Source organism: Anopheles cruzii, chromosome 3 (assembly GCF_943734635.1).
Source record: "Anopheles cruzii chromosome 3, idAnoCruzAS_RS32_06, whole genome shotgun sequence".
NCBI classification, from domain to species: Eukaryota; Metazoa; Arthropoda; class Insecta; order Diptera; family Culicidae; genus Anopheles; species Anopheles cruzii.
The window spans coordinates 498,096-512,140 of NC_069145.1; the positions used below are offsets into that span (position 1 = coordinate 498,096).

At 50.3% G+C, this 14,045-nt stretch overlaps 1 protein-coding gene across 1 annotated transcript; it reads right to left on the bottom strand.

Moving 5' to 3' along the window:
- Positions 1–506: 506 nt before the first annotated feature.
- On the bottom strand, positions 507–5,688 carry LOC128274373 (poly(A) RNA polymerase gld-2 homolog B). Its single transcript, XM_053012552.1, has 7 exons — positions 5,005–5,688; positions 2,117–4,626; positions 1,371–2,047; positions 1,115–1,302; positions 929–1,047; positions 751–866; positions 507–682 (listed from the first exon to the last, which is right to left on the bottom strand). Exons 1-7 carry the CDS (start codon positions 5,686–5,688, stop codon positions 507–509), a joined length of 4,470 nt encoding a protein of 1,489 aa, XP_052868512.1.
- Between the last annotated feature and the right edge of the window lie 8,357 nt (positions 5,689–14,045).

The following is a 14,045-nucleotide window of genomic DNA, read 5'->3' on the forward strand; positions in this document are numbered from 1 at the left end:
TAACTCACATTCTCGCGACAAGACGCACTATTACGAATACGAATCCACGTTCACACCCTTTTGACGATGGCACGGAACAGACAGATTTAAGATTAACTATTCGAGAGATCATTCACCGATACATTGCCAGCCCCTCTGTGCTTTCTCTAGTAGTAATGATTTCCTTCGCTGTCCCACTTTCCACTGCGCGGTTACAGAGCACCCAAAATATTGCTTCGGATTTTTTTTATCAGTGGCCATCAGATCCCTTGTTTTGTTGAACTTTCTACCCCCTTTCGTGATATGATAATCATCCACTGCAAGGCTGGATCACTCGGCAATTAAAAGAACCATTTCTGCTGGCTGCGGACACAGTGGACTGTGGACTTCACGCAATCGCTCCTCGAATATCGACCCTCAATTTCCCACATCCCACAAAACCGCTGGCGCGAAAGAAACCCCCGCATCGACTCTAGCGCCCGTAGAACCGATGGAACCAGTCTTACCAATGCCGGCAGTAGCAGTGATCATGAGGTGATGGAAAGTGTCGACGTGAGCGGGGTGAAGAGTGGATCACCGAACAGGGCGCTTAAGCACTTGCTGGCCTCTAGCATACGCCAGGAGGTGCCGAAGGTGGACTTGATCTGCTCGAAGACGTCCCCATCGAACACGGATCGGGCGGTGTTGGTCAGATCAAATGGTTCTGCAATAGAAATCGATTAGTTTCAAGGGGTGTGTGTCGGTGCCGCAGCATTGGAGCCGTACCCTCACCTTCGATACACAGATGCTTCCAGTGGTGAGGATCATTTTTGTAGCTCCGGGCAAGCCGGCACTCCTCGATCGGTATAACCGATGCCGTACGAACCGAAATGGCATAGCGCGCGTATCTGGTCACGGCCAAGAGCGGTAGATTAGCAATGAAACACAAAACAAAAGCTCTCAAACTTACTCGAAATGCGTATAATATTCCAAAAACTGCAACAGCAGCTCGCCCAGCGTCTGTCGGTTCTCCGTCTGGTACGGTTCGATCCGCTCGATCATTTCGATGCTGTTGATGTCGATAATTTTCTGTAACAATAAAACAACAACATTTTATCCCCCGGGGAACACAACCGGTCCTACGGTCCTTCCTTACCATAAACTTGTCCGGGTACATGGAATGCAAACACGGCAGGACGGGTACGCTGACGCCGCACTGCAGGAAGTGGATCACCATCAGCACCAGCGAGTAGCTCGATATTGTCATACTTTTCGCATCGTTGATATTGTGATGGTGAGCCCACAGCTTGACCACCAGCACCAGGGGCCGCACACGCCAGTCCACTGCAATTAGAAAGCTAAAATGCTGAGGCCTTGCTTCCCCAGGCGCAACCTTCCGCCGGTGTACTTACGCTGTGAATAGCAGTGCAGCAAGTGAGTGTTCCGAATGCCGACGCAGTTGTTAAAGTTAAGGTCCACCTCGATGCCGTGTTTGCTGTCCTGAAACCGCAGTATCGGTACCTTGGCCTGAATCAGGCTGAACTGCCCGAAGGTGGGCGACGCTTCGCTCACCAGGTAGTCTTTCACCGCCGACAGATTGTACAGCGCTTCGGTGCGCGGATCGAAGTGACTGGGGGCACTGCGGACCACCAGACACATGTCGACATCCGAGCTGTTCGCTCCGAAGCCCGAGATCGTACTGCCGACCAGGTAGAGACCGTACTTCGGGAACCGGGTGCGGATGCAAATGTACAAATAGCGCCACAGCCGCAGCTTGGTGATGTACGTGTGCTCCGTCTGCTGGGCGGCCGTAAACCTGTCCCACACACTCTGCGACAGCCCATCGTACGGCCCGCCGTCGGTCAGCGGTTCCGGTGGGGCTTTCATTTCGACTTCATCGGCACGCAAAATGAACCGATCGGCCGGCGTATGGTGGATCTCCGGCGGCGGAACCGATGTCCGGTAGGTGTAGCTCAGCGAAACTTGATTATTCTTGCGCACGGCATGGTTGGTGGGGACATTCTCTTTCGAAGCGGCACGTGGCAGCGGCACACTCCCGTTGGTTGGCGAGGCACGTCCCGAATGACTGCTGCAAATAGGGGACAATAGGGGCAATTTCAGTGCCATTCGAAGGGCTCGAAATGGGGCAGTGTCTTACCGTTTCTTTGGCTGTCCGCTCTGCATCGACGAAAAGTCGTTGGGCGGCACCGATGACGCAGACAGGGACGAAGAGCTGGACGAGCTACCCGTGGCCACCGTCGTGTGCAGCGTCGTCGCGGCCTGATCCAACGAGGAGCTGCTGCCGAAGCTAATGACCGACTGGCTGTGATGATGGTGATGGTGATGGTTGGCAGCCGTCCCAAACAGTTCACCAAACAGTGGCAGTGATTGTGTCCCCGAAACGGTGGGAGAGCCGACCGGTGGGCTCACTTCGCCGACACTTCCGCCACTGGCGTACGCGGACAGATTCTGGTGCGATCCGTGGTAGCTGTGACTGCGGCCGAAAAAATCACCCTCCAGCGCTCCGGCACCATGGTGCGCCATGGACCGGGGCGTCGATGGTGCGAACTCGTTCGACGGCGGGTAAGTGGCCGACGACGAGATGCCCGAGGACGTGGTGGAGGACGAACGATACACGGTCGGCCGATCGTCGTGGTTGGAGTACGCCCGGTACGTACCATCGTGGTAATCGGACGAGTGCGACGAGTCGGACTCATAATCGTGCCCATTAGGCCCGGCTTGGGCCGCAGCTTCCAGCGTGAGGTGCGCTTGAGCCGAACGGCACGAGACTGCCGACGACGAGGCGGTCGATGGAATCGACACCACCGACGAGGACGACGAAGATCGCGGAACGCTGCAAAGCTTGCCGTCCTCATGTCCGTCCCGGACTTCCTTCTCCAGTTCGTTCGGAACCTCTTCCTCGGTAGCTCGGGTGTCTACGCACCGGTCCACGTTGTGCTGCTCCTCCGCAGTCTCCGCTGGCTCCTTGGCACCGTGAGAACCGATTTCGGGCGGAGACGCAGCCCCGTGGCCCTGGTCGTACCCCCGGACGTACACCAAGTTCCGGTACATGTTCTGTTTGTGGTGGTGATGTTGCGCCTGCTGCTGCTGCTGCTGCTGTTGCTGTTGCTGGTGGTGGTGATGATGATGATGGGGCGGCACGGACGAATGCTCGTACTGGTACTGGTGGCCATTGCCCGCGGGATAGTTGTGGTAGTGGTGGTAGTTCTTTCGATAAGAGTAACCTACGTTTTGTACTTTGTTGAACTGTTTCCCAGTACTCGGCGGAGCCCCGCCTTTGCCTTTGCCTGCTCCTGCGTGTCCGGCCCACGGTTTTTTCCTGCTGCCTTCATCGCGGCCATAGTAGTTGGCTGGAATTCCTCGCCCGTTCCGATTGTGGTACTGATAGTTGTTGTTTGGGTGATAATTATGCAGATACTGTCCATGTGGCTGCTGCTGCTGCTGGGAATGATGCTGTGGGTAGTACATGGCCGGATGATGTTGATGTTGTTGCTGGTCGCCGCCCTCGTGCTGGGTGTAGACATAGGGCGCGGGTTCGATCATGTTACTACTAGTGCCACCGTTGCCGTTAGCACCGCTCAACATCTGCAGTTCTCCGGTGCTCGCCATCGCAATGTGATTCGAAAATGGTGCCGGTGCCTCGTTCATCACGAAGTTTTGCGGGGAAATCAGATTCTCTCCTCCGTACACGGCGGTGGGCTGCGATCGGTGGTGTTGCTGTTGAGACATCGCCTGGGGCAAATGCTGGCCATGGTGCTGCTGATGATGCTGGTGCATTAGCGGATGCGATTGCGATCGGCTCGGGCTCGGACTCTGGCTGTGGTCCTGCTGCTGCTGCAGCTGCTGATGGTGTTGTTGCATGTGTTGCTGGAATTGTTGCGTAAAATTGTAGTTCATCTGAGAAGCGGCGCATGGCATCGGTCCCACCGATTGACCACCGCCGGTGCCATTGCCGGTGCCGGCGTAAGACATCTTCAAGCCAACGTCTACGAGAAAATCGAACGAGTACTGGTGAGACCCGTTCGCTTTGGACATCGCCGCGTGATGCAGTTCCGGTTGCATCGGTTGCTGCGGATGCGCCTGGTGCTTGGCGGCGGTCTGAGCCCCGGACAAATGGTGCAGATATGACGGCGCTGGCTGTGGATGGGCATGCTGCTGCTGATGGGCAGTTGAGCGAATGTTTTGCGAAGTGACCGCCGGACCACCACCGAAGAGATCCAACCGGCTGGCCGATTCCTTCTGCTTTGAGGACGTTCCCTGAGGGCCAGTTTTGTTGCTTTTACCATACGGTATAACAATACCGCCAGTTCCATTGCCACCAGTCCGGGCACCAGGCTCATGTTCACCGTTGGTGGCCGCGTGCGTTCTGACCGTCCCCCCCTTGTGTTGCGACTTGTGAGAATTTCCTCGTGTTCCATGCTGTGATGAAGCGTATGACCCTGACGATGATAATGCGGGGCCAGCTGATGAGTCGGCGGTGCGGCCACCGGCACCGGCAGGTCTTGTGATCGGCGGTGCACCGTTTGTCGAGCATTGTGACAAAGCATCGATAAAACTGTGAGCTCTGTGCGTGTACCCATGAACGATGTCTTCCGAAGCGAATCCCCCCCCGGGGGGTGTGTGGCTGGGTTCGGTGGCCTTCAAAAGCTTCATGAACAAAAATGGATCGGATGAAAAAGCATATCTTTTAAACGCGTGACTTCCGAGATTTCGTTCCGCCTGCATCCCCCCGTCGATGATCATCGCGAACTTCCGGTTTCAGGGTTCGTATTCAAATAATGCTCTCTTCGCCCGCAACCGATAACGTTCTGTGTTTCAAGAGTCTCAAAAATGTTGGATCACTCATTCACGTCGTATTATCGTATGCAGAGGGCCTACAAAAAAGGCACCATTCCCGAGTGCACGACCAATGCCAATCCACTAACCGATACCCGCTGCAGCATGTCTACTGCGATCGATCGCGTAAGGCTACTATGGATCCAACATTTTTGCTCAACTTACACAGTGACGCACAAAAATACTCACCATTTCCTTCATGCCTTTCGCAAAGGCTTGCTCCTTTTCCGCCGAGGGTCCACCGTTTGCGGCACATTGCAACGACGAATCACCAACGGCCAAATCTTCCGATCTGTGTTTGGCGGTTTTGGTCTCATGCGAAGGCTTCTTTTTCGATCGTTCGCTGCGTTCGCATGTCGGAATGCTACATTGCGGTTCGTTATAGCCCCCAACGCCGTTGTTTGGCTGGCAGTTGAAATCCTTTTTGGCGGTCTCCGAATCAGAAGGCGCTTCGGCAGCGCCAACAGCCCTTGCTAGTGGATCCTCCGTCATGTCCAGGCCACTTGGTGCAATGTTAAAATCCAGCGCCTTCAGCCGGTTTATGACTTGCTGGTGTGATTGCTTCTTACGATTGCAGATGGAGCTACCATTACTGAACCCCTTCCGTCCCCGAATGATTGTGCCGTACGCCGCCATCGGTCCCGAGGCGAAATGTACAGCGGTGATCGCTTTGCTAACGCTTTTATCCTGCTGATGCTGCCTATTGCCGATTCTAACGCAATCCTGAGCGCAGTCACTGGACAGTGGGATCATATTTTCCGTGTTTTGGCTGTCCCGGTTCGCCTTACAAACGATCACTGCACTGTCCTGCAAATTTAGCGGCGCCACCGTAGCATCCGGTACACCGTTCCCCATGCAGACTGTGCCCGGCATTGTTTCGCTGGGCATTCGTTTCGCTACCGCCTTATGTTCAAAATCACGCTTGCACGCCAAATCTACTACTAATTATTAGTGACAAATACGAGCAAACTTTTAAATAAATAAATATATAAATATGATTTCTATTTAAAAACGGAAGGACCCATTAGAGTACGGCTTCACACCGACCGATCACCGGATCTCTCTGAACGAAAAATCGGTTGCACAATGGACCTTTGCGTCTCGCTAGCTTGCATGGCGCAGATTCGCGGACAGTTGCTATCTTTTCGTTTCCTTAGGCGTACCCCAAACCATTTAGTGTTCAAAACCATTTAGCCTGACAGCCTGACTATCGGGGAGCTGCAACGAGAAACATTACTTTCGATTAACTTTCAACCAAACTGTACTTTCCTGTAGAGTGTAAAACAGAAGCGACAATGCAAGGTTAGAACAAACTTAGGGCACAGGGTTTTTTTTGTTTGACTTCACAGGCAGCCATTGAGGTAGCCCTTAATTTTCACGGCTCGGCTGAAAGCACTTGATGCACTTCCCAGCGAAATATAGGAAAAAGTTTTATTATTTCAACACAACCCAGCACATCCTACAATCGCGAGCTTTCGCGGCCAAGCGGCGCTTTCAGCTCCTTGGTTGCATATTTACCTTTCTCGAAATGCAAAAAAATCGGTGCATCGAGTGTTATGGCCACCTGCCATCGGCTTCCTTTCTGGAGGCACAAGTCGCAGCTTGTTCGAGCTGCGAAACTTTTCCCACCGCACATTACACACTGCCCCGCCGATCCTCTCGGTCCATCCGCCTTCTAATCCGCCTTCTAACCTAGTGGAAGCAGATCGCGGAGACGCACGATTATCTTGCACACTGCACAGCCTGCACTATTCTGCAACAAGAAAGCGAAACAAAACATTGCACATTAACCAGGGACTAATGGTGCCGATAAATGATCGTTTTACATTTAGGATCCCTCCTGCTTTAGTAAATGCGATATGGCGACAGAGAGGCTCTTCGCAAAGGATCCATTCTCGCACTCCGTACCGAAGCGGCTGCCGGATGCAACGGGCCGCCGTGTGCGCGAATCGACGCACCGAGATTCGGATCCCCGCTTTTACGAATCGTTCTTATGCGGATGGGTTGGAATGCTTTGCGATTCCTGGGACTCAGATTTTCTCGACGGTTTTACTGAAGCAAAAGTGCATCTTTCGCTCACTATGTCCTACTGAACACCTTCCGCGACTGCATTTGCTACCAACACCATTCTTTTCCGAAGGAACCTTTTATCAAAACACGTGCGCAAGAGCGAGGCCAACCTATGCCGCAACCAGGCTCCGAAGCATGGTCGCCAATTAGCAAATTCTTACTGAAAAAACAGCACAGATTTGACATCAACCTTTTCGCTCGACGTCACACACACACGCACGCTTCTCGCGTCGCGATGTATGATATGTATAGGTGTGTGAGCCATGGCGGTCACAGAGATCCTCTTCACGAGATACGCGTTCGTGAGGGAAAACAATTGTCGAAACAGTCGAGTGCAAAAACAGAGACTATACTTCATATCCTTTAATTTACACTTAATCTATACTTGCTACCTCTGATATTATGTTTTCTTTAGATATTTTATTAAACCGTAACACAACAACAACATTAAACATTCTACTTTGGTGTGTTTATGTGTCTATTCATCCGCCAGCAGCTCCGCTCTTTCCCGCTGAAACCGCGGGCAGTGGAACATAACATGCTCCGCTGACTCCGCGGCGCCGGGGCACCAGGTGCAGTCAGGGAATCGTGCGAACGTCTTTATGTGCAGATACTCTCGGAAGAAGCCGTGTCCCGAGAGCACCTGGGACAGATGGAAGTCCACACTTCCATGTTTCCTGCTGACCCAGCGCGTAACGTCCGGGATGACTCGGCGAGTCCAGCGCTGGTACCGGCTAGCGTCTGGTGTAAGTCCCTCGGCCGTCCACTGCTCTTGCCACTGGCTGATGGTGCGCAAACGCTCTCTCTTGCGCAGGGCGTCGCGTGCGGAGGGGGATGGGTGTCCTCCGTTGGCTGCCCAATCGCTGGCCATCGTCGCCCGATGCAGCGTTCGTCCTCCTGCAGCAGCAGTACGAAGGGCGGCATGCTGGCGAGGACCGTGGCCACACTGTAGGAAACACTGCGAAACGTACTCGCTACACCCTGCGCCAGTGTACGCTGCATCCCGTTCAGGCGCCGCTGGTTGCTCAGTACTTCGAGGCCGTAGGGTCGCTGCGCCCATAGCGGGGCTCCATACCGGGCGATTAAAGCAACCATAGCAACAGATCGTATGCTGAAACAACCATCATCATGTTTTATCGATAGTCCCAGCACCATAATGACCGATTTCGAGTACTCTGGTAAGACTAAATAGTTTTCATTATATTCTGCATTTATAATCACACTGAAATCTTTACAAATACAGACATTAATCCTGCGAATGAACTTGAAAAAAGGATCGCTGATGCATTTCTAATTTTCGACCATCACGGCAACCACACGGTGGATGTTCGAGAATTATTTTGAATATTCACCGCAACTCGTTCACCCGCTGCTGTGTTTAACGGCCTCGTTACCTGATTATTCCAATCGCGCTTTACAAATGGCAAGATTCACATCGAAAGCGGCCAGGTGAAGCGACCCGACCTACATGCACCCACCTCTCCAGCCTTGACTCTCGGTCGCTCCAACTGGACGCGGCATTTTGTACCCCTCCCGCGGCAACAATGAGCGGCCTGCGGCTCAGCGACAGCGGTCGCCGTACCGGACGACAACAACGGGAGCCCACAGCCGCCCCCGATCGAACCACCAAGTCAGCGCGGGTCCGACAAGCGGCCGGGCGCGCGCCGAAACAACAGCTCAGCGGGGTGGTACAAGCGGGTACGAGCGGGGAGGTGCAGCGAGGTGCCGGGGCGCCAAGAACGGCAGCGAGTTGTGAAGAACAGAGTGGGAATAATTAGTATTAATAAAGCAGTTGGATTTTGGACGCGAATCGGAGTGGTTTTTCAATCCATCCGAAATTTCCAGGTTCGCGCTCCTTGGCCACCGACAACGGCCTCCCAGCCTTCGGGCCGTTGCACAGGTTATTGTAAGAGGTAGGTACAAAACACAAAACAATCAGGATGCACACGATGGATGACTACAGCAGCCGGAGGAGGAGGTACCACTGCAGCTGGACGAGGTACTCTCGCATGTGTTGCTCCGGGTTTGTCGTTTTTGCCGGGTTTACCCGTTAGCTTCAAATGGTTTTAGAATACGGGTACTCTGGATCGCGGGTACCTTTTCTATGAATTCTGCAGATTCGAGGTACATTTTGAACCGTAACGGTTTTTGCTTAACGTATCGGGTAACGTTCTGTACATTTGAGGTAAACTTTAAACTGTAGCGGTTTTTGCTTAAATGGTAAACGCTCAACCGCCAAACTGTCAGTTCTGCTCCGTCTATCCTAGTGGAATATTATTATCAAGTGATTGAAAGTGCTGTGTTTGTCAAGTGAGAAAATGTCCAACCAACCAACTAACGATCAGCGCCGCACACGGGAATCGAGCCAAGACGCTGGACCTTCTTCAAAGAAACGGCGACCGGAAGCCGAAGCAGGCCCGAATTACGATAGCGACAGCGACAGTGAGCCGGAAATGTCCAACCAACCAACCAACGATCAGCGCCGCACACGGCGATCGGAACCCGAAGCAGGCCCGAATTACGACAGCGACAGCGACAGTGAGCCGGAAATGTCCAACCAACCAACCAACGATCAGCGCCGCACACGGCGATCGAGCCAAGACGCTGGACCTTCTGGTCTGGTCTGGCAACGGCGATCGGAACCCGAAGCAGGCCCGAACTACGATAGCGACAGCGACAGTGAGCCGGAAATGTCCAACCAACCAACCAACGATCAGCGCCGCACACGGGGCCAAGAGCCTGGACCTTCAAGGCAACAGCGACCGGAACCCGAAGCAGGCCTGAACTACTGCTACTACCAGATCGATACCAGCGACAGTGAGCCGGAAGTGGAACACGCCGATAATTATCGAGAAGTTGTGGGATCTATCCAGGAGATAGCACGCCATTACGCGCGTGTCATGATCAAAAAATGCCGCCCGGGCGATGTATTAGATGCATTGCAGCATTGCATGTGCCTGGCCCACCTCATTCCCGGAATGCCGAGGGATGTCCGAGTCGCCCTCGGAGGATCGTGGAACATCGTGTCTACCGAAGTGCGAGTCGATAATACCATAATTGGCCACATGTGGTATCGAGGTTTGGGTAAGGAAAAAAACATTTACATATTTATAATTATTTATTAATCACACATTTGTATTTTATCGTTGCAGAAGAAGCAATTGTCGAAAACTTGGATAGGAACGACGAAAACGATGAACACCAAGAGTTGTTCCTTCACGTCGATGAGGCGCCATTGGGACAGGCGGACAGACCTTGTTTAACATCATGGGTTATTCAAGGGTGGCTTGTGGCTTCACCCTCCACCCCAATCAAGCCGTTTGTCCTCACTGTGTTTTGTGGCGAGGGTCAGCCGCCACTAGAAGAGTTCCTGGGCCAAGTGTGCGACGATGCACAACGGCTTGTTGAACGTGGTGGTATTACTACCCTAGGTGGAGAAAGGGTGGTAATAACACCACGTGCTGTACTAGCAGATGCTGCCGCACGGTCCTATATCCTGGGTGAGTTTGGCATGCGATTATTTTTGTTTCCTATTATTAATACCTATTTCTTTAAATTACAGGGACGGTACCACAAGGATTCGAGTACGGGTGTTTAAAGTGCGACCTGCGAGGAGGAGCGTGTTTCATGGGCCGCGGCGTTGCACGGACCCATCGTCAATTTATTGATGGTGAATACGACGGAACGTTCCGGCACCGGCTGCCCATGACTCCGTTGGCACGGATCCAGAACCTAGACCTGATTCGAGATGTTTTGATCGCGGACGACCGGCATCTCTTCCACGTTGGTGCACTGAGAAAACTGTACGCAGCATTCGTCAAAGGAACGCCTAACGGAAGAATTCGGCGAATGAGTGGGCCCAACGCGGAGTTAATGCGGACTTTATTCAACAATGTCGCATTCCCGCATGAGAGGAGGCGCGCGGCCGGATGCCGAAAATTCGATGACCAAATGGTAAAGTGGACACCACCCATGTGGGGCTACCTCATGGACGTCGTCGGGTTGGTAGTCTTTGAGATGGTGGTCCAGCCCGATATATACACCATGTACTGCAATCTGCATTGGGCGGTGGCAGTACTCAACAATAGGCGGTTCATCGGCGGTCATCGAGAAACTGCAAAGGATCTGCTGCAGGAGTACGTTATCAAGCATAACGAGTTGTTTAGAGCGAGTTGTAAGTACCATCACATCGGCGAACATGTCGGCATGAGGTGGAATTGTTCGGCCCGTTGCCGCACATTTCCACCAACCCGGCCGAACGGGAACTAAGTATTCCCAAAGAAGTCGTTGATGGTACAAAGAGCGGTACACCGGTGGAACAGGTGGCAACGGGCCTGCTGGTGCGGGAACGAGCCTCAACGAGCACAAGACGCCGCTTCCCTTACCGCACCGTAAAAGGAGCCAAAGTTCACGTTTATAATCCGCATCTTCACACTGTAGAGAATAAAATATTGCATTTATAATACGGGGAAACTTTTTTAAAATGATTGATTTGTTTTTAGTTTTATTTTTCCACCCACAAGTTCTAAAACATTCTGTGGTGAAAAAGTAATCTATTGTGTGTTTGAATAGGGGTTCTCCTTTTTTATGGGTTCTTCTTGGTTCAGCGTTAAGTTTTTTTTGCAGATAGTCTGCCATTTCTACTTTAAAATTGTCCTCTGGGACAGTAAACGCTCTTAAGTTCAACATCAACAATTGGGGACGGTCCTCAATCGGCAGAATATGGTCGAGGGTCGACGTGGATGGGTTGTGCTGTGGATCGGGCGTAGATGGTGTCACGCGCTGAGGTTTTCTTTTTCGTCTCGCTGCTGATGTTGCTGCTGTTGATGCATTTGTTGCTACTGATGTTGATGCTGATGAAGTTGTTTCTATTCCTGTTGCTACTGATGTTGCTGGTGTTGCTGCATTTGTTGCTGCTGCTGATGTTGCTGATGTTGATGCATTTGTTGCTACTGCTGATGTTGCTGCTGATGACGTTGTTTGTATTCCGGTTGCGACTATTGGTGCTGACCAGTCTCCTTCTTCGATGACCGGCAAATCATATAGTAAAGCCGTGTCATCGGTATAGTAGAGCCGTGTTTTTTCTGTTGCTGCTAATGTTGCTGCTGCTGATGTTGTTGATGTTGCTGCATTTGTTGCTGCTGCGTCTATTGGTGCTATTGATGGAGATGACCAGTCTTCTTCTTCGATGTCCGACAGATCATCTACGGTATAATAAACCCGAGTTATTTCTGTTGCGGATGTTGTTTCTGTTGTGGATGTTGTTTCTGTTTCTTCTGTTGTTTCAGGCTGCCCAGGCAGCCTCAGCCTGCACAGTGCAAGGAATCTCGGACACCAAACGCCATCGCTCCCGCACAGGCCAGTTTTCAACTAAAATTAAAAAAAATCATTAGACTTATTTCGAGTAAGTAATATAATAAGTAAGTATATATATAGTAAATTATATATATATAACCTACATTTGTGTACGGGGATTGCTCGGCCTGAATCCTTTTGAGCATCCGCTTCTCTTTCCGTACAATCAGCTGTTTTAGCCGCGCTTTTTCCCTTTAATTTGCCATTTTCTCTTTGTTCCGTTCTCTATACTGTTTTCTTTCATTTGCAATTTTCTCCTTATTTAACTTTGCTTTTGCTGATTTTGCTCCGTTTTCGATGCTTAGTTGATCATCATCCATGGTAAATGTTCATTAAATACTACAAACGATTACACACAGAAATATGATACAGAAATATGATAATGACAATAAATACAGCGGTCAGAAAGGATCCAAACGTTGATGATAGGTGCTGAGGAGGAGATAAACGTGAAATATGAGTTCGCGTTTGACCTACCGTACCGCCCCGCCCCCGCTCCCCCCCTTACCTGTCCGATTCCGCCACACGGAAAGGATCGAATGATCTGATCGATCTGATTTGCAATGAATGAACAATGAACACCGAATCGAACACGAAAACACACAACACAATACGGAAATAGTAGATAGTAATATATAAGAAAATACAGCAGGTTACTAGTACAGCGCGTGCAACAGGCAACAGTACCGTACCCTGTACCCTGGTACTATTCGCAGTCGCTGATCTGATCGCAATGAATTGAACACCAAATCGAACACAAACAACACGCGACAACACAATACAGAAATATGATACAGAAATATGAAAATACAGCAGCTAGCAATTATAATAATCGAGATTTTCACGATTCGAGCCAAAAAACACAAAACACATACGATAGATACGATACGATTTGAACAAGTTTGAACAGGATTTTTGCGTGCGTTTTTGACATTTGACAATTGCCTCGGTTTCGCCTCTTCGCCTATTTCAATTCGCCATTTCGCTCGCTTATTCAAAATACAAATAAAATCCGTTAGTAAATAAATTTTATTAATTAAAGTAAATTTGAATTTAGGTTATTTTAGTTCGTTATTCGTTTACTTATTAATGATTAGTTACTGATAAATTGTAAGAAAACATAATAATTAATAAATTCCATTTTCAACCAACCAAATTCTTCAATTTTCAACCAATTCTTCAATTTTCAACCAATTCTTCAATTTTTGATTTCGCTCTCGAGTTCACCAATACAATTAAATTAATATAATTAAATAATATATAATATAATTAAATAATATAATATAATATAATTAAAAAAAAGCGAAAGAGAGAGAGAAAAAAAAGAGAACGGAAAGAGAAAAACAACCAGCTGTCAAAGCCGGGTTTCAAAAATTGAGAGAGTGCGTGCCTAGTGGTTGAATGGCATTGGCACTTAAAGTGAAGTGCCTAGTGGTTGAGTGGCACTTTTTCACAGTGAAAAATTCTGTTCAAAAATCAAATCAAAAGTTCGTTATTTATTATTTTATTTATTACACATTACATTGAGTACAGTCAGAACACATCGATTTCAAAAACGCATGCGAGAGCATAGTCGGAGTAAAATTGTACGAGACCATGACTAGTTTCGGAATACCGGCCAACTTACCAGACTTGTTAGAAGGACCATGACCAACGTCACAAGCCAAGTGAAGGTGGAGAGAAAGCTATCCAATCCCTTTTGCAACCACCAAGGAGTTGCGCCAAGAGGGCTCCTATTTCACATCGTGCTGGAGCGAGCCTTCCGGGACTCTGGAGTGGAGACCTTCGGGACTATCCAACCAGAT